At 43.9% G+C, this 22,415-nt stretch overlaps 1 protein-coding gene across 1 annotated transcript in view; it reads left to right on the top strand.

The window, feature by feature from the left end:
- The first annotated feature begins 3,217 nt into the window (after nt 1-3,217).
- The window catches only part of GXYLT2 (glucoside xylosyltransferase 2), a 77,859-nt gene continuing 58,661 nt past the window's right edge, over nt 3,218-22,415 (top strand). The window contains exon 1 of the mRNA XM_068983013.1: nt 3,218-3,492. Within this exon, the coding sequence (XP_068839114.1) occupies nt 3,218-3,492 (275 nt within the window). The remainder of the gene's footprint in view (nt 3,493-22,415) is intronic.

The following is a 22,415-nucleotide window of genomic DNA, read 5'->3' as shown; positions in this document are numbered from 1 at the left end:
TCTGCCATACACACCTTGAGCCTGGATCCTGCAATCGCCCAGGTGCCTGCTTAACCAGAGGTTCCAAGTGTTTATATGTTCTCATTCCTAGAACTTTATATACAACAGAATCCCTCAAAGAATTAAAATGTAATGCTAATATGGAACCATTTGGAATATAATTGAATTTTGGGTGATTTAGAAGGCAACATGGAATCTTGTAGAATCTCAGAGACTTTGCCATAACTAGTGTTCTTTGTTCTATGGCCAAGCTGAAAAGAAAGTTAATAGAACACTGGCTATCAGTTCACGATAAATAATAAGAGGAGGAGCCCTCATGGTTCAGGTTTATGATGGAATGCCCTGGAAGAAGAGTTAGAAACTTCTAGAAACTTGGTCTGATAATTCTGGCTGTTGAAGTCTCAAGAAGAAGCTGAAGAAGCTGAAGTTGAATGGTTCTATGAAGACCTTCAAGATCTTTTAGAACTAACACCTACAAAAGATGTCCTTTTCATTATAGGTGACTGGAATGCAAAAGTAGGAAGTCAAGAAACACCTGGGGTAACAGGCAAATTTGGCCTTGAGATATGGAATAAAGCAGGGCAAAGGCTAATAGAGTTTTGCCAAGAGAATGCACTGGTCATAGCAAACACCCTCTTCCAACAACACAAGAGAAGACTCTACACATGGACATCACCAGATGGTCAACACCGAAATCAGATTATTATATTCTTTGCAGCCAAAGATGGAGAAGCTCTATACAGTCAGCAAAAACAAGACTGGGTGCTGACTGTGGCTCAGATCATGAACTCCTTATTGCCAAATTCAGACTTAAATTGAAGAAAGTAGGGAAAACCACTAACTAACCATTCAGGTATGACCTAAATCAAATTCCTTATGATTATACAGTGGAAGTGAGAAATAGATTTAAGGGACTAGATCTGATAGATAGAGTGCCTGATGAACTATGGATGGAGGTTCGGGACATTGTACAGGATACAGGGATCAAGACCATCCCCATGGAAAAGAAATGCAAAAAAGCAAAATGGCTGTCTGGGGAGGCCTTACAAATATCTGTGAAAAGAAGAGAAGCGAAAAGTAAAGGAGAAAAGGAAAGATATAAGCATCTGAATGCAGAATTCCAAAGAATAGCAAGGAGATATAACAAAAACTTCCTCAGCGATCAATGCAAAGAAATAGAGGAAAACAACAGAATGGGAAAGACTAGAGATCTCTTCAAGAAAATTAGAGATACCAAGGGGACATTTTATGCAAAGATAGGCTTGATAAAGGACAGAAATGGTATGGACCTAACAGAAGCAGAACATATTAAGAAGAGGTGGCAAGAATACACAGAAGAACTGTACAAAAAAGATCTTCAGTTCAGTTCAGTTCATTTCAGTCGCTCAGTCGTGTCCGACTCTTTGCGACCCCATGAATCGCAGCACACCAAGCCTCCCTGTCCATCACCAACTCCCAGAGTTCACTCAGACTCATGTTCATTGAGTCAGTGATGCCATTCAGCCACCTCATCCTCGGTCTTCCCCTTCTTCTCCTGCCCCCAATCCCTCCCAGCATCAAAGTCTTTTCCAATGAGTCAACTCTTCACATGAGGTGGCCAAAGTACTGGAGTTTCAGCTTTAGCATCTTTCCTTCCAAAGAAATCCCAGGGCTGATCTTCAGAATGGACTGGTTGGATCTCCTTGCAGTCCAAGGGACTCTCAAGAGTCTTCTCCAATACCACAGTTCAAAAGCATCAATTCTTCGGCGCTCACCTTTCTTCACAGTCCAACTCTCACATCCATCCATGACCACTGGAAAAACCATAGCCTTGACTAGACGGACCTTAGTCGGCAAAGTAATGTCTCTGCTTTTGAATATGCTATCTAGGTTGGTCATAACTTTCCTTCCAAGGAGTAAGCGTCTTTTAATTTCATGGCTGCAGGCACCATCTGCAGTGATTTTGGAGCCCCCCAAAAATAAAGTCTCACACTGTTTCCACTGTTTCCCCATCTATTTCCCATGAAGTGATGGGACCAGATGCCATGATCTTCGTTTTCTGAATGTTGAGCTTTAAGCCAACTTTTTCACTCTCCTCTTTCACTTTCATCAAGAGACTTTTTAGTTCCTCTTCACTTTCTGCCGTAAGGGTGGTGTTATCTGCATATCTGAGGTTTTGATATTTCTCCTGACAATCTTGATTCCAGCTTGTGCTTCTTCCAGCCCAGCGTTTCTTATGATGTACTCTGCATAGAAGTTAAATAGCAGGATGACAATATACAGCCTTGCCGTACTCCATTTTTTATTTGGAACCAGTCTGTTGTTCCATGTCCAGTTCTAACTGTTGCTTCCTGATCTGCATATAGGTTTCTCAAGAGGCAGGTCAGGTGAACTTATTACTCTGTCTCAAATCTATGTCAGAAAGCGTGCATTTATGTATATACTACAAGCTCTGTTTTATTGTACTAATTATCACATAAGTTTTATTGAGCACCTGTTGTGAGCTAAGCACTCTGTGAGTTTCTTCGAATGCTTTAAGAAAGGCCCACACAACAACCTCTGTGGAGAAGAGCAATACAATCCCAGTTTGCATGGAGGGAAATAAAGGCTCAAGAAAGCTGTGCAAGTTCCCCAAGATCACCTAGTCAGTGAGGTGTAGAGTCATATTTCAAATCCAGACTCCAAAATTCGCTCTGTAACTTGTTTAGACTCTATGGAGCTGGAGTCATGTTATCTTACAGCTATCTACCAAGTGCCAGGCCCTACCAATGGCCAAGCGGGACAGGGATGTCCCGGCCTGATTGGACGTGTGGATAGCTGCGCAAGTGCGTGGATAGATGGATAAAAATAAATGACGGGGGAAATGCAAGGGATAATGAGGGAATACAATGAACAGGGGATGGAATGAAAGAGTGAATGAGTGAAATAAGGAAGTAAACGAGGGAAGACCGAGCGCCTAGCTGCCGGCGGGTGGGCAAACGGGCAGCTACTCCACACAGTACGGTAGGCGCGGGCTGCCCCTCCTCGGGCCGGCTCTCGCCTCCCCCTCTCTCCCTCCCTCCTCTTCCTCCTCCGTCGCGCGCCCGCCCGCCCGCCCGTCGGCCGCCGGGACCCCAGTCCCCGGCGGGCGGGCGGAGGAGGCGGCCGCCGCGCGCCGCTGCCCTCGCCCCGCCGCCCGGGGCGCCGCGATGCTCAGAGGGGCCCGGTCGCCCGGGGGCCGCCGCCGCCGCGCCGCACCATGAAGCTCCGCAACAAGGCGGCGGCGCTGCTCCTGCTCGCGCTGGCCGCGCTCCTGCTCGCGCTTCTGTCCCTGCGCGCCGGCCGCGCCGCACCCCCAGCGCCCCTCGCGCGCCCCGCGTCCGCCCCGCCGCGCCGCGCCGCGCCGGCCCCCGCGCGCCTCCCGGGCTGGAGCGCCCTCCCGGGGGCCGGCCCGAGCGCTCGGCGGCGCCGGCCTCCTCGTCTGCGCCCCCGAGCCGGCCGTCGGGGCGCCGTGAGCCTCAAGAAGTCGGCGAGGTGAGTCGTGGCAGCCCCAGAATCCCATCTGTGGACCCGTGCCTCCCTCCCTCCACCCGTGTCAAGTCCAAGGGAGGCTGTGGGCTGGAGGGACAAACTCCAAGTTCACCCCCGGGCTGCCCACTTTTATGTCTTACCTTGCTAGAAATGAAAAATCGTCTTCTTGGAATCCTGTTAACAGCGCAGTGCTAGTCATCACGTACCTTTTGGAAAGCAAAGTGTCAGGGGAAATGACTGGCATGTTACATTCTTAACTGTCCGGGCAAAACCATATATTTTCATTTTTCCAAATTTGCGTCCTTTGTTTAATTTCTCAAAAGCCATCGTGATGCAAGAATGCTTTATCTAACTCTCATATTTCACTGGAGTTTTTTTTTTTTTTTAACCGAAAACTTAGATCTGATTGAGTTGGAAAAGTTAGATTTTTGCTAAGTACTGGCTGTTTCTTATTGAACCTCGAATTGCCCTGTGCTTAGAACAGAAGAGCCACTCTACCTGAGGGTGTTAAAAAGAAGTGTTCTCCTAGGAAGGAGTGATGCGTGGCACGGGAAAGACAGTGGGGGTTTCCTTGTTATTCCTTCTTTTTCAGACTCTTGTATGGTCAGAGTCCTGCAAGGAAAACATCTTAGCCATCAAGATTCTGTTTGATATCCCCTTTCTTTACACAGAGCTTAACCCGCCACAGCTTTTCATCAGAGCGTTTTATCTTGGCCTTAGGGTCGCTGGAACGCCTGCAGGTTAGGGATTTGCCTTCATTTCCTTTGTTGTGGAGAGAGCTTTTTAACAATCCCCCCTGTCTTGTAACCGTCTGTTTCCTCTACCCTTTTGAGGCTGTTGATGTTTCTAACTGCCAATTGCAACGTCCACGTTTGCTGGGCTCCCTAATAACTTGAAATGATTGGAAGACTTCTTTTTGACCATAGTGACTAAATCTGGTTTGACGTTTTTACTGTGAGAGAAAAGTCAGGAGACCTCCGTAAGTAGCTGTGTCAGCATTCTCTTCTGCCTGGTAAGAGATGTACAGATGAGTAGGGACGAGTTTTAGGAGCAAAAATCTATACGATTGTTTTTGAGTACTTGGAACCATTTATAACCTCTTATGAATGTATTTGCTCTTATGAATGTATTTGCTCTGTAAGGATATTTCTGTTAGGAACTAAATAGGCTTTTCTCTTCTAGGTACTAAGGTTTCTTGTAATGGGTTCTAATACAGTTTAACTACAAGGTTGCTGTGATTTGTAAGTTGATGGGACAACTTGGAAGGTAATAAGACTGGACACCATTTGTCATGGCTAACTTTTTACAAGGCATAGTGTTAACCTCAGTACGTTAAAAGTCATTGTTAATGCAGGTTATGATTCTTATTACACCATCAGTATAGTGGTTCTCCCAGAGGGCTCTTTGAATCAGCAGCACCAGCTTTACCTGGGGCTTTGTTAGAAATGCAGTCTTACCCCTCCCCTCTTCCACTCCACCCCTAGACCCTCTGAGTAAGACATCAGGAGGATGAGGTCAGTAATCTGTGTTTTAATAAGCCCTCCTCTTGTTTCTGATGCACACCAAACTTTGAGAGCCTGCTGTAAATAAGCACTAATCAAGCACTAATATTATCCCCATTTTACAGATGAGGAAAATGTTATACAAGGTTTACCAATTTGTCTCAGTTTCCAAGGTGAGGTTAAATATCCCAGCAGTCTGGGTCCAGGTTGAGCCATTTAGTACTAGTACACATGTCAAACACGAGGCTTGCCTGCATTCACCATTTTCCTGAGATCTTTTCTAAAGAAATGTGACCAATTTTTGGAACTGTCTTCATCCTTCAAGGTGTTGGGAACACTGGGGCAGCATCTTCTTGTCTCTATCTGGACAAATTGGCTCTGACTCAGAAGAGATCACGAACAGAATCCAAATGGATGTTTTCAGGAAGGACTATTTCCATGAGCAACAGCACCTCCTGAAGTCATTTTTCTTCTGAACATATCTTGTAGATTATCGTGGAAATCATGGCCAACACCATAAAAATAAAGAACAAAATTTTCAAAGTCAGGAAAGAGTGAAAAACAAAAATGCCACAGGAAGTCTCAGGCTCAAATGCATAAATGTGGAATTCCTCTGGCAAAGTTGACATTTTCTGGGACTTCTTAAGGTTTCTCTTGCTACCTGGACAGGAATGGTGACAGAGCAGTAAGGGAGCAGGAGGAAAGATCTTTGCATGGACGCCTTTGTTGCTTTGCTAATCCTGCCTGGGTTAAATTTTTGTGGTTTAGGAGGAATTTCATTTTAGGGAGGGAAAAGTAAGCCTCGTATTTTCAGAAAATGAGTGCTTTAATCTCTTGATGTGGCTAGAATCCAGAAGAGATGAAGGCTGCATGCGTGATCTGGTATCTCAGGCCTGGGGAGTAGTCAGCAGAAATGGTGGGGCTGGATGAGACCCAATCCACCACCTGCTGACCATCCTTCCAGGGCTATACTGCTCCCTGCAGGGTCGTGGTGTAAGTGAACTCCTGCCACGTCAGCACAGCAAGCATGGCATTCTCCTTCCACATCTTGTTTTCATTTCAGAGACGTTTCCAGGGATTTGCCTAGTTAGCAGGCAGACCCTACAATTTTATAAGTAGTCATTTGTATGCAATCTGTCCTGTGGTGGGCTCCCCTTTCCATAAATATAAAGCCAGGAGGTGAGGTCTGAGCTTTTAGGTCAAGGGTGGAATCTGAAAACAGACACCACACTCTTAAGTAGCGGTTCCAGGGCACAAGAGAAATGAAATCTTCCTTCTATTTTTTTTTTTTTTTTTTTTTTGGTGATTTAGACCTGGCTGACTTCCAAAACAAATTTGAGACGACTAACAGTAACTGACACATATACAATAAGGCCATTGAAATACTTATGAAACATGAAAAGTCATAAAGAGGAGGTGGGAAATAAGTACTGTTTGTCTAAAACTAAGGCCACTATTGTTGTGAGGGATTAAGTGTTCAATTTAGCTCTAAGCTTCCTGGCAGCCATGTCAAAAAGGGAACCATGATGGGCTGTGTTATTTTCTTTGAATGATAAGAGGAAAAGTTTATCACGAGGGATCATTTTTTTTTCATGGAACTGAATCCTAAAATGAGAACTTTACATTAGATTTGATTTCAGAAGACTGTCTCTCCAGCTTGCTTCTGAATACCCTTTGAGCCTGCCTACAGAAGAGGAAGTTTAATATAACTGCCCATCAGTGTGATAGGAAAAGAATGTGTCATCTGGAGTCCAGAGGATTGGGTTCTATTCTGGAACCATTTCACCCTAATTTCTATCTCTGTCAAATGAGAGTCGATCCACAAATTTTCTAAGATCTTTTTCAGCTCTGCCATTTGACCGTCCTGTGATGAGATCATCAAGTTCAGCTGCAAAATCCCAGCAAGGACTGTTGCTTAGCCCTTTGTGTTGTGTCTTGCAAAACCACTCTGTTTCTCATTTATTGGCTGTGACCTAGAACTGCTGGTTAGTCAGCCTCCGCCCTCTCCTGAACTTCTATTCTTTGTCTTTTGATTTAGCCTGGATAGTGCTGTTTTCTCTAGAAGCCATAAAAATATGGCTTCTAAGGGAGACGTGGGCTACGTCTAAGCCCCTCTGTGATTTTATACCACAGTCATTCAGCAGATGTTTATTGCTCATGTGTCCTGAGCCAGGTACTCATTGTGCAATGGTAGGTGGAGTTTGGAAGAGGGAGGACAACACAAAAACGCATTACATATTTGGCAGCCTCCACAGCTGCCCCAGTGAGAGGAGGCGAGCATATCTGCTCATCAAGACAGCACTTTCTGCAGTTCCCTTTGGTCTCTGGAGAAGTCTTTTCAAAGGGTTCAAGCCTGAATAAAGGTCTCACTAAAGAGGGATTATGTTATACAGCAAAATGCCAGGTCTGTGGCCAACCTATAATTAACTGGTCACCCCAGAGCACATTACAGATCTCCAGATCTTGAGGACCATCTATGATACTTGGTCACTGTGAGTGCAGATTCTAGTTTCACGTTCATTTTTGTTGATGAGACCCCTCTTTCACCCTCTCCGTGTATTCATTTAGTAAGTCCTCTTGGTTTTATCTCAAAATAGAACCCGAGTCCCACCATTTCTACTACTTTCACGGTTGCCACCCAGCTCCTGAACACGGTGGTTTGCCATGGACCGACCACTGCAGTAGCTTTTCTTTGACTTGGGGTGTCCACTCTAGCGCCCTCTACAGTCCATTTTCTATACAGCTGCTGAAATAATCTTAATGTGACAGAAAGTTTGCTGGTTCCAGTCACTAACTTCACATCATACACAGTAAAATTCAGCTTCTTACTGTGGCCTTTGAACCCTATTTCAGGCCCATTTAGCTCTCTGGCCTCATCTCCTACCCCTCCCCACTTCACTCACTCTGCTTCAACCACTCTGGCCAGCACTGCTTACTTTTTCCTATGCTGAAATGTTCTTTGCTCCTGTCCTTGTGTGGCTAGCTTCCTCATTTCTTTCAGGTTTACGTTTTCAGGTTTTCGCCTCAGAGGAGTCTTCCCAGCTGGGACCCTGCCCATCATCCTCTACCTCCTTGCTCTCCTGTTTTTTTGTTTTAATAGCACTCATCATTATATGAAAATACTGCTTTGCTCCTTCCCCCGTCATGCATGCTTCATGTCTTGTTAATCAGTTTACTGCTGGCACCTAGAACAGAGATGAGCGCTCAGTAGGTACTTAGTAAATATTGGTTGAGTGAATGAATGAATGCAGCACCCCCCTTATGCCAGCACTATACTAAGACTTTGCTTCTATTATAAAATTGCATATTACTTAGTAATATTCAAAACAATCTTACACCTTTTAGGGAGGATCTCTAATAGTAACATCCTTTCAAGAGAGGGAATATTTTTCTTTTAATAGGTTTTAATTTTTTTAGAGGGCTTCCCTCATAGCTCAGTTGGTAAATCACCTGCCTGCAATGAAGGAGACCCAGGTTCAATTCCTGGGTCGTGAAGATCCCCTGGAGAAGGAAATGGCAACCCACTCCAGTATTCTTGCCTGGAGAATTCCATGGACAGAGGAGCCTGTCAGGCCATAGTCCTTGGGGGTCCAAGAGTTGGACACGACTTGGTGACATTTGTGGAAAAATTGGGGAGTATGCAGTCCAGAGGGTTCCCATATATCTTGTACCCAGTTTCCCCTCTGATTAAAATCTGGCACTGGTATGATACATTTGTTGTAATTTACCAAATAATAGCAATACGTTATTACTAATGTTTGGTGTATTTGGATTACATTAGTTTTTACTTGCGGCTCTTTTGCAGTTCCAGGATTTTATCTATGACATCACGTTACATTTAGTTGTGACATCTCTTTGAGCTGTGACAGTTTCTCAGACTTTCCTTCTTTGTTGATGACCTTGAGAGTTCTGAATAGCACTAGTCAGGTATTTTGTAAGATGCTTCACTATCGGAATGTGTCTGATATTTTACTCAGGGTGACTCTGGGGTTATGAATTATCAGGAGAAAAACCATGGGATATAGTGCCATTTCATCACATCATATCAAGTGTATATGCTATCAACATGAATTAATGTTGGCTTTGGTCACCTGGCTGAGATAGTGTTTCTAGACTTACTCTTGCCCTGTCTCCATACCGTACTCTTTAGAAGGAAGACACTGCACAGCTGCCACGTAAGGAGTGGGGAGTTGTGTTCCCCCTCCTTGAGGATGGAGCGTGCTTAATCACTCAGCCATGTTCAAGTCTTAGTGACCGCATGGACTGTAGCCCACCAGGCTCCTCTGTATGGGATTCCCCAGGCAAGAATACTGGAGTGGATTGCCATTTCCTTCTCCAGGGAGTATGGAATATCTATATATAATTTATTTGAAATTCTTTTGTGTGGGACATGTTGTGTTTCTTCTCCCCCATTTATTAATTTATTCAATCATAAATCAGTATAGAATCATCGATATTTTATACTTTGAGTTACACTGCATCATGACCTTATTTTGTTGTTGAAATTATTTCAGTTCAAGTCATTAGTAGCTCTTACAGTTGGCTGCTATGCCCTTTAGACATACTCCCATCCCTGTGCTTTCATTTTTTGTTTTCGTTCTTGTCTTTCTGGGCACTTTCTTACTCTCTGGCACTATAAGAGCTGCAGGCTCACCTCCTGTGTTTCCTGCTTCAGTCATAAAATCAGTCATTTCTTCTAGGAGACCTGATTTCTCTCATTGGAAAATGGTATTAGAAGCCAAGATTTGGGTACTCAATATGTTTGCTGCTACTGGGGTGTCATTTCATTTAGCCTTCACAGCTGAGAGAGCAAAACACATATGTGTGTACTAACCTATGTATGTACATGTACTTTTAAATTTTCCATGCATGACCATCTCTGTGTAAGTTAAACATGGATTTATACTTAATGTCTCCAACTGTAATCTGCTACCACATGGATCATTCTAACCTCTTTTCCTTGATTCTCTGGGAAAGGGAGTGTTTTTATATCCTAGAAGCACCAGCGAAAGTTTTCTCCCATCTTATTGGCTTTATTTGGTTTAAATGCCTACAGTGTGGATGAGGAAATGGAAAGGAATAGAGGGATGAGATGGGATTAGCTAATTGATGTAAACCAAGCGAGGTTCACCACTTAAGTTAGGGATCAGGCCAAATATGCCTGAACCATGGGGTGGAGATAAAGTAATAGACGTTGTGGTTGGCACCTGACCTCTATTTTCCCATCCCAGCCCCAGTTTGACAGTGAGGTGTACCTCCAGGCAATGGTTTAAACCTACCATGACATCCCTATCCATGCCATCGTGTAATCTTTGTATATCCAGGACCAAGATATAATTTCATTTCTCTGGCAATAGTTACTGGTCTTACAGGTGTTACATGACCCAAGCTGGCCTGATCAGCAGGAAGAGAAAGACTTACGTTAGCGGACAAAAGACTTTATTGTCTAGATATGAACAAGATAATAAACAGTCCCAGGTGTCACTGCCATCCTCAGAAAACCAGCCTTGACTGAAGTCATCACTCTGGGCAGTAGAGAAAGATAGAGACTGTGGATCCTTGTGGACAGTGCTGAACCCTTAGAACCACAGCTCTGGAGGCCTGACCCATCTTGAACCCTCCTGCTCTATGCTGCAGTTGAGATTTCCGTTATTTGCCACCAAAATCCTCTCCCGCCCTGCCATGGTGTGCCATATGTGCTATCCTGCTTCCCTGACCAGGAGTCAAACCTGCATACCCTGCGCTGGAAGTGCAGAGAGTCTTAATCACTGGACTGCCAGGGAAGTCCCTAAACTCCTTTTAATGGAACTAGGTGGTACTTTCAGAGAAGGCAATGGCACCCCACTCCAGTACTCTTGCCTGGAAAATCCCACAGATGGAGGAACCTGGTGGGCTGCAGTCCATGGGTCGCTAAGAGTCGGAGATGACTGAGCGACTTCACTTTCACTTTTCTGCATTGGAGAAGGAAATGGCAACCCACTCCAGTGTTCTTGCCTGGAGAATCCCGGGGACGGAGGAGCCTGGTGGGCTGCCGCCTCCGGGGTCGCACAGAGTCGGACACGACTGAAGCGACTTAGCAGCAGAAGCACTAGAAGCAGCAGATGGTTCTTTACATCAAAACCTAAGTGCTATTGATGATGAAAAAAGGGAACAGCTATAGGGCCAGCCAGGAAATGAAGGTCCGTTACACCCTGGAGCTGCCATCCTGTGTCCTTGACCTTGTCCCAGGCAGCAGGTGATTCTGAGATATGTTCCTAAGCCAAATTAGAGCCTTTAGGGGGTGGGGGATTTAAAACATTGCAATCAGAGAGACAGGATAAGGGAAAAGTATTTCTAGTGGCTGGAACTGCATGATAGGAAACTCAGGGACTGGCAGCTCTGTCTCTGGCATGGAGAAAGCTGGGGAGTTCATGGACCCAGGATGACAAGTAGGGTTGAGAAGCAATGCCAAGCAACTGGGGTGGGGGTGGGGTGGGTGCTGACATAGTTCCCAAGGCCAGCTTCTGCCCTCTGCTGGCTGTTCTGGCCCATCGTGTCTGATTCTTTGTGACCCCATAGACTATAGCCCGTGGCCTCCTCTGTTCATGGAATTCTCCAGGCAAGAATACTTGAGTGCGTTGCCATTTCCTCCTCCAGGAGATCTTCCCAACCCAGGGATCAAAATCAGATCTCTTGCGTCTCCTGCAAGAGCAAGTAGAGTCTTTACCACTGTGCCTCTTGGAAGCCCTAATCTCTGTCCTAACTTCCGTGAATTGAGTTTCTGTCACTCACCACCAAAGAATTCTGACTGACGTAGACATGTCTCACCTGACTTTAGCACCTTTAGAAAATTTCATGACTGGTGGCCGTATTGAAAACTTATCCTCCTAGAAACTCACAAGAGAGATTCCTTGGAAGAACCTTTGAGAACAGATTTGTTTTCTTTGGAAATACTTCTCCTCATGATACAATTTACTGTAAGAAAATAAGAGGTAAAGTTTTTTGTTACATCTGTCTTGTGGGTGTGTGCGTGCTCAGTCATGTGCAACTCTTTGTGGTCCCACGGACTATAGTCCACCAGGCTCTTCTGTGCATGGAATTCTGCAGGCAAGAATACTGGAGTGGGTTGCCATTTCCTATTCCAGGGGGTCTTCCCAACCCAGGGATCGAGCACGCATCTCTTTCATCCCCTGCATTAGCAGACAGATTTTTTACCACCAGCACCACCTCTTATCACCATTTAAAATGCTTTTTCAAAAAAGAAAATAAGAGGCAGACTTGAAGATGGAATTCATGTTCCTCTCCAGAACTTGCCCAGCACTTGATATATTTTATATCATGAAATTTTGACAACTGCCCCAGAAAGAAGAGTCTCTTGATTTGATTCCTTTATTTGGATTCCGTGCTATTTTGGCAGCCAAGAGCAGCTGTGGTGTGTTTGAGGGTGATCTTTAGATGCCCGCTTCCCCCCTGATCTCTTTTAGCAACACAGAAGACTATCATCTTCTGATAAATACTCAAAGCCGTACAATTTAGAGTCCAAGCTTTCCATAAGTAGGAGGCAATGGAGAACAGGTAATTTGAAATGCAATTTCCTTTTATATGAGAGAAAACTGAGGTCCAAAGAGCTAAAATAATAATAATGCTCTGAGGCACCAAGCACAGGCCTAGCTCATGGTGATCCCTCAGCCTGTGACGTGCTGTTCTGGGTACTGTTCTCATCCTGGTTGCTTTATTATTTAGAAACTGAATCCTAACTAGATCCAGCTGACTGGCTGTGTAGCTTTGAATGAGTCAGTGCTCCTCAGCAAATCTAGGCTTTCTCCTAAGTTCAAGAAGGAAATGAAACAATGTGAGTCAAATGCTGGCACGGAACCTGCAACACGAGAAGCTCTCAGCAAATGTTAACCAGAGCTAAGATGTGGATTCAGGCAGGGTTTTCGCTGGGTTTTGTCTTGAGGAAATGCAGACAGCCTCTGTGTATAGCGAATGCTATCCTAACACAGTGACCTGGTCCTTAGTAAAAGCTGGGGAAATAGATGGGACAGGACCCTTTTAACTGTCTCTGGTAGAGTTGGGAGATTTTTCTGGAGAATTTGAGAACCCAAAAGTCTGGCCATCTATAGCTTTGACTTCTGCTCAAGGGCAGAAAAACTATTGTTTCTGAGCTTAGAAAAGCAGAGTGAAGAGTTTGCAGAAATTAGGCAGTGTCTTCAGGAACCAAAATGCAGGATTTTGTCCACAGACACTGCTCTTCAGGAGCCTGTGTCTCTGCTTGGGCTTGAACCCTTGCTCTGCTTTCTCTCCTCTCAATTTTGTGGGAATTACAAGGAGCCAGTTGTTTGACGCTGCTCCAAAGTAACAGGCCTTATTGTTCAAGTATCAAATATCATCCCTCAGGAGAAACGGGGTAATGGACTTTGATGTTAAAGTCTGAGAAGTTTAAAAATGTGCAAACATTACAAATCTGATTTGCAATAATTGAGTATTGACACTCAAGTTTTTTGCTGCTCTGCCTTGCCCATTTGGGGCATGGGTATAAAGGATTTGAAGAAAAATGAAGGCTTCTGATGCATCATCTAAGTTAATATTTAATAATAGTGATGATGATAACTAATATTTATTGATGACTTAAAACATTCCAGGTACTATAGAAAGCATTTTGCCACATTATTTCATTTAATCTTAATAACAATCTAAGAGATGGGTACTGTTATTGGATAGGCAGTATTTTTTTTAGTTAGAAGTGATGGAATCCCAGCTCCTCAGCTTAATCATAATCATATCACTTACTCATAAAAAGGGATTTACTAGCTCATAAAATTGTGAGATCAATTAAAACTGCAAAGGAGATCAAGCTCAGTCACAGATGTATCCAGGACGTCTGTCTTGTCTTGCTTGGTTAGTCACTCTGTCGTGTCTGACTCTTCGTGGCCCTTTGGAGTGTAGCCTAGGCTCCTCTGTCCATGGGATTTTTCAGGGAAGAATATTGGAGTGGGTTGCCATTTCCTACCTCAGGAGATCTTCCCAACCCAGGGATGGAACCCGTATTTCCTGTGTCTCCTGCGTGGCGGGCAGATTCTTTATCCCCTGAGCCATCCGGGCAGCCCATCTGGCCATCTTGCCTCATTTTCTAGCTCTGCTTCCTTCTGTGTGGGCCACACTTGTCGGTCAGTTTTTTTTCTGTGTGATAGTTCCAACGGATCTGGACTTGTGTCCTCCTCCTTTAGTAACCTTGAAGGGAAAGACTCCATCCAGCAAGAGTCCCAGGTCTGCCTCCGCTGCTCTGGTTTGGATCCCATGCGCACCCGATCCCTGATGGCCTCACCTGGTGGGGAGGATATTTCAGCCCATCCCAACCTCATGGACTGAGAACTGAGGTTCCCCCCAAAGAAAACTGAGATGTCCTTAGCAGAAACACCTGGAAGTGGATGCTAGTCAGAAACACCAAAACCAAAAGCAGAGAACCACTGGAATCAATAAGCCCATTTTACAGATGGAAAACCTGAGGGTTAGAGATGGTGAAAGTGTTGGCCCAAGAGATGGAACAGCCAAGTCACAGACCTAGAATTTGAAGCCAGGTCTATGTGCAACTAGATCTGTATTGCTTTTTTAAAAAAACTATCAAGGAAGGGTATTTATTGGTTCACATAACTTAAAAGTCCAGTGTATATACTAGTTTCAGACATGATTTGATCTTTGCTTACAACCATACTGTATTTGAGAACATATCTTGAAATTTGAACTGTTTGCTTGCTTTCCAGAATCCCTTTGAAGAAGATACCTTTAATGAAATCTCTTTTCTTTTAACTTTGAAAATTTTTTAAATTTATAAGGGAAAAAGCAGATTATAAAAGTTATCTTGTTTTTAATGCCTTCTATGTATTTATGTATTTATAAACACATACCCACATATATTGGTTATATCTCTGGAAGGTGATATCTGCCTGTGTGCTCAGTCATGTCCAACTCTTTGCAACCCCGTGGACTGTAGCCTGCCAGGCTCCTATGTCCATGGAATTTTCTAGGCAAGAATGCTAGGGTGGGTCACCATTTCCTCTTCCAGGGGATCTTCCTGACCCACGGATTGGACCCATGTCTCTTGCATGTCCTACATTGGCAGGCGGATTCTTTATTACTGCACCACCCGGAAAGTGGTATACCAGAATGTTAACAGAGGTTATCAAATTGGGTACCCCTTCTTTTGCTTGTCTATATTTTGCTTTTTTCTATGCTAAATGTATGCATTACTTGCATATTGATAAAACAATTTAAAGTATATTAATTACCATAAAAATTAAAAATCCCTTATTGGCCTGAGGCATAAGAAGATGGAGATTAGTTGGGGAAACTACTTTTCCTTCCTTTAGGTCCCTCATGCTCTTTCTTGAGGAATGAAATAGAGGTGCCCATTCATGGAATATATAATCCACACTCTTCCCCCTCATATGTCACCAGACATTTATTTCAAACCAGCGCTGCCGGTTCATATTTTAAAAATCTCAATAACATCGTAATTTGAAAAGAAAAGGGAGATGGAGAAATAGAATTCCCTGTGTGTCAGGAACAATCATAAGGGGGAAAACTGAAATGAGAATTAGTCCAGGCAGTGTCCTAAAATTTTAGAAGAAGAATTATGAACGCAATTGTGTATAACCTCAGCTAAGGACAAGTGGCGAATGTAGACAGCATATTAAAAAGCAGAGACATTACTTTGCCAACAAAGGTCTGTATGGTCAAAGCTGTGGTTTTTCCAGTAGTCATGTATAGATGTGAGAATTGGACCATAAAGAAGGCTGAGCACCAAAGGATTGATGCTTTCGAACTGGGGTATTGGAGAAGACTCTTGAGAGTTCCTTGGACTGCAAGGAGATCCAACCAGTCAAACCTAAAGGAAATCAGTCCTGAATATTCATTGGAAGAACTGATCTGAAGCTGAAGCTCCAATACTTTGGCCACCTGATGTGAAGAGCTGACTCATTAGAATGGATCCTGATGCTGGGAAGGATTGGAGAAGGCAACGGCACCCCGCTCCAGTACTCTCACCTGGAAAATCCCATGGACGGAGGGGCCTGGTAGACTGTAGTCCATGGGGTCGCGAAGAGTCGGACACGACTGAGTGACTTCACTTTTACTTTTCACTTTCGTGCATTGGAGAAGGAAATGGCAACCCACTCCAGTGTTCTTGCCTAGAGAATCCCAGGGATGGGGGAGCCTAGTGGGCTGCCATCCATGGGGTCGCACAGAATGGGACACGACTGAAGCGACTTAGCAGTAGCAGTAGCCGGAAGAAAAGGGGATGACAGAGGGCGATATGGTTGGGTGGCATCACCGACTCAATGGACATGAGTTTGAGCAAGGTCTGGGAGATGGTGAAGGACAGGGAAGCCTGGTGTGCTGCAGTCCATGAGGTTGCAAAGAATTGGACGCAACTGAGCAATAACAAAGGGCAAGTGGATAGATTACGGAGGAAGAGATGGTGCAGGTATGCTATGGGAGTCACACCTGGTGGGGCTGTAGTGGGCGCTGAAGTCCAGTTCACCTTCAGATCACTGAATCAGGAGCACGAAGTAAAGATAAAGGCTTATGTGCCTAGAGGGGGCTTCTTTTCTGACTCACCTGTATGTGGTCCCATATACAGCACAATAACGAAAAGCAAGGCTTCTTAAGTCTTGAGTTTGAATCCTGACTCTGCTACTTCCTAATCATAAGCCGTGTATATGTGTACAATGATGGCTAAAACCAGACACACACACTTACAAAATCACCAAGTTTGGGCATTGACACCTATTGTTCTTTAGAGCTAGACTTTGTTTAGGAACACAGCCATGTTTCAAATGTCGTGATCCAAGCAAAATATGAATTATTAATAATTGGATTCGCTTATCAAATGATTTTATTAAGCCTCCCCCTCATAGCAGATATTTTTGCATTGTTTCAACACTGATCATGTAATGCAGGGACTTCAAGGCAAATGTCAGCTTTTCTGTCTGTCTTGGAAGATTAAAGACTGTTGATTTAACTCCAAACCATGGGTCATTAAAAGTGATTTAGCTGTTAGCACAGTCCTGGGCGTCATGTCTGGGTTGCTAAGTAAAGGCTCTACTCACAGCTTCAGTGTGGAAATTTTTTGTCAGGGGTTTTATGTGTTCCCAGACCTGTAGTTTGCAAGGAACTTCATTAGTGTCTCTGGCTGCCAACACTTAACATGGATATAATCACCCATCACCAGACTCTTTTGCTAGGACCTAAATCAAGGTATTTCCACTTTTTTCAACTGCCACTGTGGCCTCATTTGCAAATCTCCATGTTCAAATAGCCATGGCTTCATCTTAAAGGAGGTTCCACTGGGACAGGGGTAGGAGGAAGAGCATTCCACAGGTCAGGTCTTCCCTAGGGTCAGCATATTCAACTCAAATCTTGAAATTTGTCTGTTTCCTTTCCTTCCCACCTCCCCCCTCAAATTTCTGTTTCCCTCCCTATTAAAACTAGACACCAACAGTACTGGTTCAGGCTGTGATTTTCTGTCCAGCTCACACTGCCAGCCCATATCATAGCATCAGGTTTACCTGAGTTAATTTAGCCTGTCAGTTAAGAAGCCCTGATAACAGGGGTAGCAGGAGACAGCAGAAAAGAGGGTCTGAGTAGAAGCAATTACTCGCGTTAATAATTCAGTGTGTTTTGCAGTAATAGGCTTCAAAGTAAACAGCACTACACATAAATGCCGTATTTCATTATTTATACACTCCAGAAATTGAAGTTTAATTAAGTCACACGCTTGAGACTTTTAAGCAATTGAGGAGACACTCGTCTCCAGCAGTGGGGAGGAGGTAGTTGAGCCTTCTCTGTTGTTCTGAGCATCATTTTTCATTGGATCACAGGGCGGGCATAAACCAGGACAATGAGGGTGGCATTTTCCAAACCTCAGTCATTCCTACATCAGCATCATGGTTTTTAAGAGTATACTGCTGTATGCTAACTTGAAAAGAAAAAAAAAACAAACAAATCTATCCTTGTTATAAATGTGTGCCTTTGTGTATTTATTTAATAGCAGCTTTATTGCAATATAACTCAAATACCCTTAAAAGATATACAATGTGGAGATTTTTAGTTTACTCACAGAGTTGTGCAACCATCCCTGATATCCAGTTTCAGAACAGTTTCATCACTCGGAAAAGAAACCCTATACCCATGAAACAGTCACTCCCCCTTCGCCCCTTCTGTGAGTCCCTGGTAACCACTGAGCTGCCTTATGTCTCTATGGATTTTCCTATCCTGGACTTTTTGTACACTTGGAATCATGCAACATGTAGTCTTTTATATTTTCATAAACTATTTTAAAGGTTCTAATATGTTGACAGAGGCATCAGTGCTCCATTCCTTTTTATTGCCACATAATATTCCTTTATATGGGTATGCTGCATTTTGTTTATTCATTCATCAGTTGATGGACACTTGGGTTGGACTTTTTGGCTATTGTAAATAATGCTGCTAGGAACATTTACAAGTGTACATGTTTTTGTGAGGACAGTTGTTTTCGTTTCTCTTGGGTGGACACCTAGCAGTAGAATCACTGGGTCATAGAGTAGTTCTGTACTACCACCTGATCTCCCAAGACTTTGGCCACTTGATGCAAAGAACTGACTCACTGGAAAAGACCCTGATGCTGGGAAAGATTGAAGGCAGGAGGAGAAGGGGACGACAGAGGGTGAGATGGTTGGATGTCATCACTGACTCAATGGACATGAATTTGAGCAAGCTCCAGGAGTTGGTGATGGACAGAGAAGCTTGGCCTGCTGCAGTCAATGGGGTCGCAAAGAGTCAGACATGACTGAGCAACTGAACTGAACTGACTGATGGTAGTTCTATAGTTAAATTTTTGAGGAACTGTTTTCCAAAGCAGTTGCACTATTTTGCAGTCTCACCAGTTGTGCTTGAGGGTGCAGATTTCTCCATATTCATACTATATTTGTTTTTAAAGAAAACTTTATATCACTGACATAAATTGCTAGCAATCACATAAATAGAAGGGGACCATCAAATCAAACACTAAGAAAACAAGACAACTTTTCATTTGTAACTTGGTACTCTTGCCTGCTGAAGGCTTTCTAGCTGAGGCCTGCTGTCTTCTCGGTTGAAAAGGAGAATTAGGCAACATTAGAAAGACATATTAGCACTGTTGAAAAAGACGTTGTTGGAAAAGAACTGAAAATGGAATAACTTCTTCCTGTGAGACTCAATGTTATTTGATGCAATGTCTAAACGATAACTCCAGTCTATGCATCACCTCTTCAGAACACAAGGAATTTGGAGGCACTGATGTCACGTGCAAGCATGTTTCATCTTGTTTCAGCTGTCAGCTCCACAGTTACCTCATACAAGGAGCTCAGAGGTGGCTGGTCTAATGTTTGTTATGTTTTTTGTTTTCCTTCTCATAGTCTGGATGTTTTCTAAGAACTCTTTGGTAAATTTGAGGAACTCAAAATTACTACATCCTTGATAGGAAAATAGCTGTTAACCCAGTAAATCCCTTCCTGGGAATGTAGTGTAAGGAAATAAAGCAAAAAAGGGAAAATAAAATCTATTGACCTATACATGTTTAGTGCAGGATTTTATATGTACACACACACACACACACACACACACACACACACACGTATATTTGAGAAAAATTAAGACAAACCACCACAAAAGAAATGGTAAGCCATGGTGTTTTAGTCAGATAACCAGTTAAAATGATGGTCATGAAGACTTAAAAAGTAACAGGAAAAGTAAAAGGCAGAAGGAGAAGGATGAAAAAAGTAGAATATAAAGTTGAATGTACACCATTAGTACATATTTTATTTGGTGGAATAAAGACCACACTGTAACATGCAAAAAAAATTATTTTATGGGGCAAGGATTTTTTTTCATGTACCAACTTTATTATTTCAACACATAATGTTTTGTATTTTAAAAATTGAAACTATACATTGTGTGTTTTATTCCAACCTTTTTTCTGAGGATTTTTTAAATTTACATTGCCTTATGTTGACTGTAAATAATATTGTGTGCTTGCTGTAAATTACAATGAAAGAGTAAGTAATCCCCAAACAAGGTAGGTTTTTGGAATGAGATAAAGACCCTGATAGAAAAGAAAAGGGAAGGTGCTCCTTCAATGAGGTGGTCAGGGAAGTGTTATTCTACTGTCGAAAGAGAAGGAGGTGGTTTTGTAAAGAGCTGTGCTGTCGCTCAGTCGTGTCCGACTCTTTGCAACCCCATGGACTGTAGCTCGCCAGGCTCCTCTGTCCATGGGATTTCCCAGGCAAGAATACTGGAGTGGGTTGCCATTTCCTTCTCCAGGGGATCTTCCTGACCCAGGAGTTGAACTCGAGTCTCTGCATTAGCAGGCAGATTCTTTACCACTGAGCCACCAGGGGAGCCTTAGAGAAGAACATTCCAGAAGCAACAGTGTAAAGGTCCAGGATGTAAGCACAGCACTAGGTGTCTCAGGACATGAGAAGGAAAAGGTGGAGGGTATTCAGCTCACAAAACTGAAGGATCAGGATGCAGGAACCATCTTTTAAAGAGCCATTGAAGTTCCTAAGAGCCTATGGGGGTCAAAATGAGTAGGACACGACTTAGCAACTAGACAATAACAAGAATGTTGACAAGGACTGTGGTAGGGAGGTGTACTGTGGGCAAGAAGCTCAACTGTTCAGGGAATGAAGAGGAGTGACCGGACAGCTGAGAGATGACACCAACAAGGAAGATGGAATAGTTGCATCCACAGACTTCACCGTGGAGATAGTGTCTAAATGTGTTAGGGAGGAGCAGGGAGGAAACCAGCTTCTGAGGCTCCTGGGACAGGGCAGGAAGAAGAGCTGCACTCGAGGGGTCGACTGGGGAGGTGGCATCCTCACAAGGCGGCAAGAGGTGAAGAGAAGACCCGGAGAAAAGGCAGAGGATAGAGCTTCATTCCTGCAGGTGAGGGGAAGAGTTAGGGAGAGAGAGGAGAGGTGAGAGGTCAACTCAGGTGATGAGTTCCTGGCTGGAGATGGACTCCGGATGCTTGTAGTCCAAGTGTGTTAATATGCAAACTCTGGGGTCTCACCCCAGACCCACGGAATCAGAATCTCTCTGGGATGGAAGTTATAATATTAACAGACACCTCCTGTGATGATGATATGCAGTCAGGCTGGGCATCCCCCGCTCAAGATGGTATCTGGTGTCTCTTCCACCTATGACACTGGTAGAACCATGAAAATTTGGATGAAGGTCCTCAGTTCAGTTGCTCAGTCATGTCCGACTCTTTGCAACCCTTGGACTGCTGCACACCAGGCTTCCCTGTCCATCACCAACTCCTGGAGCCTGCTTAAACTAATGTCCATTGAGTTGATGTCATCCAACCAGTGAGCCTCAGAGAGGGGATGGATTCGTGGAGCATTTAAAGGATGACTCAAGGTGAGAAGAGAAGCAGAGTGAGTGAGTGAGTGAGTGAAGTCGCTCAGTCGTGTCCGACTCTTTGCAACCCCATGGACTGTAGCCTACCAGGCTCCTCCCTCCATGGGATTCTCCAGGCAAGAGTACTGGAGTGGGTTGCCATTTGAGTCTAAGGCAATCTGAAACCTATTTCTAAGACCTATGTAAAGACTCTTTTTTTGATTACTAAGTTGTTTGTTTCAAACTGACTTAAAGGGAAAAGAATATATTGGCTTATCAATGACCTTCCAGGGTTAAAGCCATACACCTGGATTCAGGTGCCCAGGTTATGCCGTTTGAGATATGACCTGCCTCCTTTTGGCTCTGCTTTCTGTTGACTCCCATCCAGGCTCTACCAGTGTGGTAGCTGAGTTGGTTGCCATCAGCTTCAGCCTCAGCAGCAGGCCTGTAAAACTGGATAGCAAATATCTACTCCAGTCTTCTTTTATAAAGTGTAAAGAAGAACATAGTTAGCCATCAATCAGAGAAGTTCAAGTACAATTCCCATCTCCCATTCTCCACCAACACCTGGCAACTCAAGGGGTTTAGAAGTCTGAGGTCTGTAGCCTGGACATCCCTTGACCCTTGCAGGGTCTTCAGGTGACATTTGAGAGGGGCTTGTGTCCCATTGGTAAGATTTGGTGGCAGGCACACCATTTCAGCCCCCTTACTTGATTATTCCTTGTGGCTACAGAATACAAACGCTTATTACCTGAAGCCTACGATTTTTAACGTAACATGAGAAGTAACAGAGTAGGGGGCAGCAAAGGTCTCATTAAATCCCAGCCACCGATACTTGAACTGCCACCAGGAGAAGCTTTATTTGTCTTTTTTAGTACCTGTCACCAGACACCAAAAAGAACTGCAGGGCCCAGCCCCTGCTTTGTGTACCATGCAGGCCCAAATCGCTGAAGCCTGCAAAGAAAAGTGGCCTGCTGTGCTGCAGGGATGTGCAAGCTTTTTTTAATCAAAAAGAAAATAAAG

Source organism: Capricornis sumatraensis, chromosome 10 (assembly GCF_032405125.1).
Source record: "Capricornis sumatraensis isolate serow.1 chromosome 10, serow.2, whole genome shotgun sequence".
Classification (NCBI taxonomy): domain Eukaryota; kingdom Metazoa; phylum Chordata; class Mammalia; order Artiodactyla; family Bovidae; genus Capricornis; species Capricornis sumatraensis.
The sequence above is the reverse complement of the archived record's forward strand: the minus strand, read 5'-3'. Positions and strand labels throughout refer to the sequence as shown.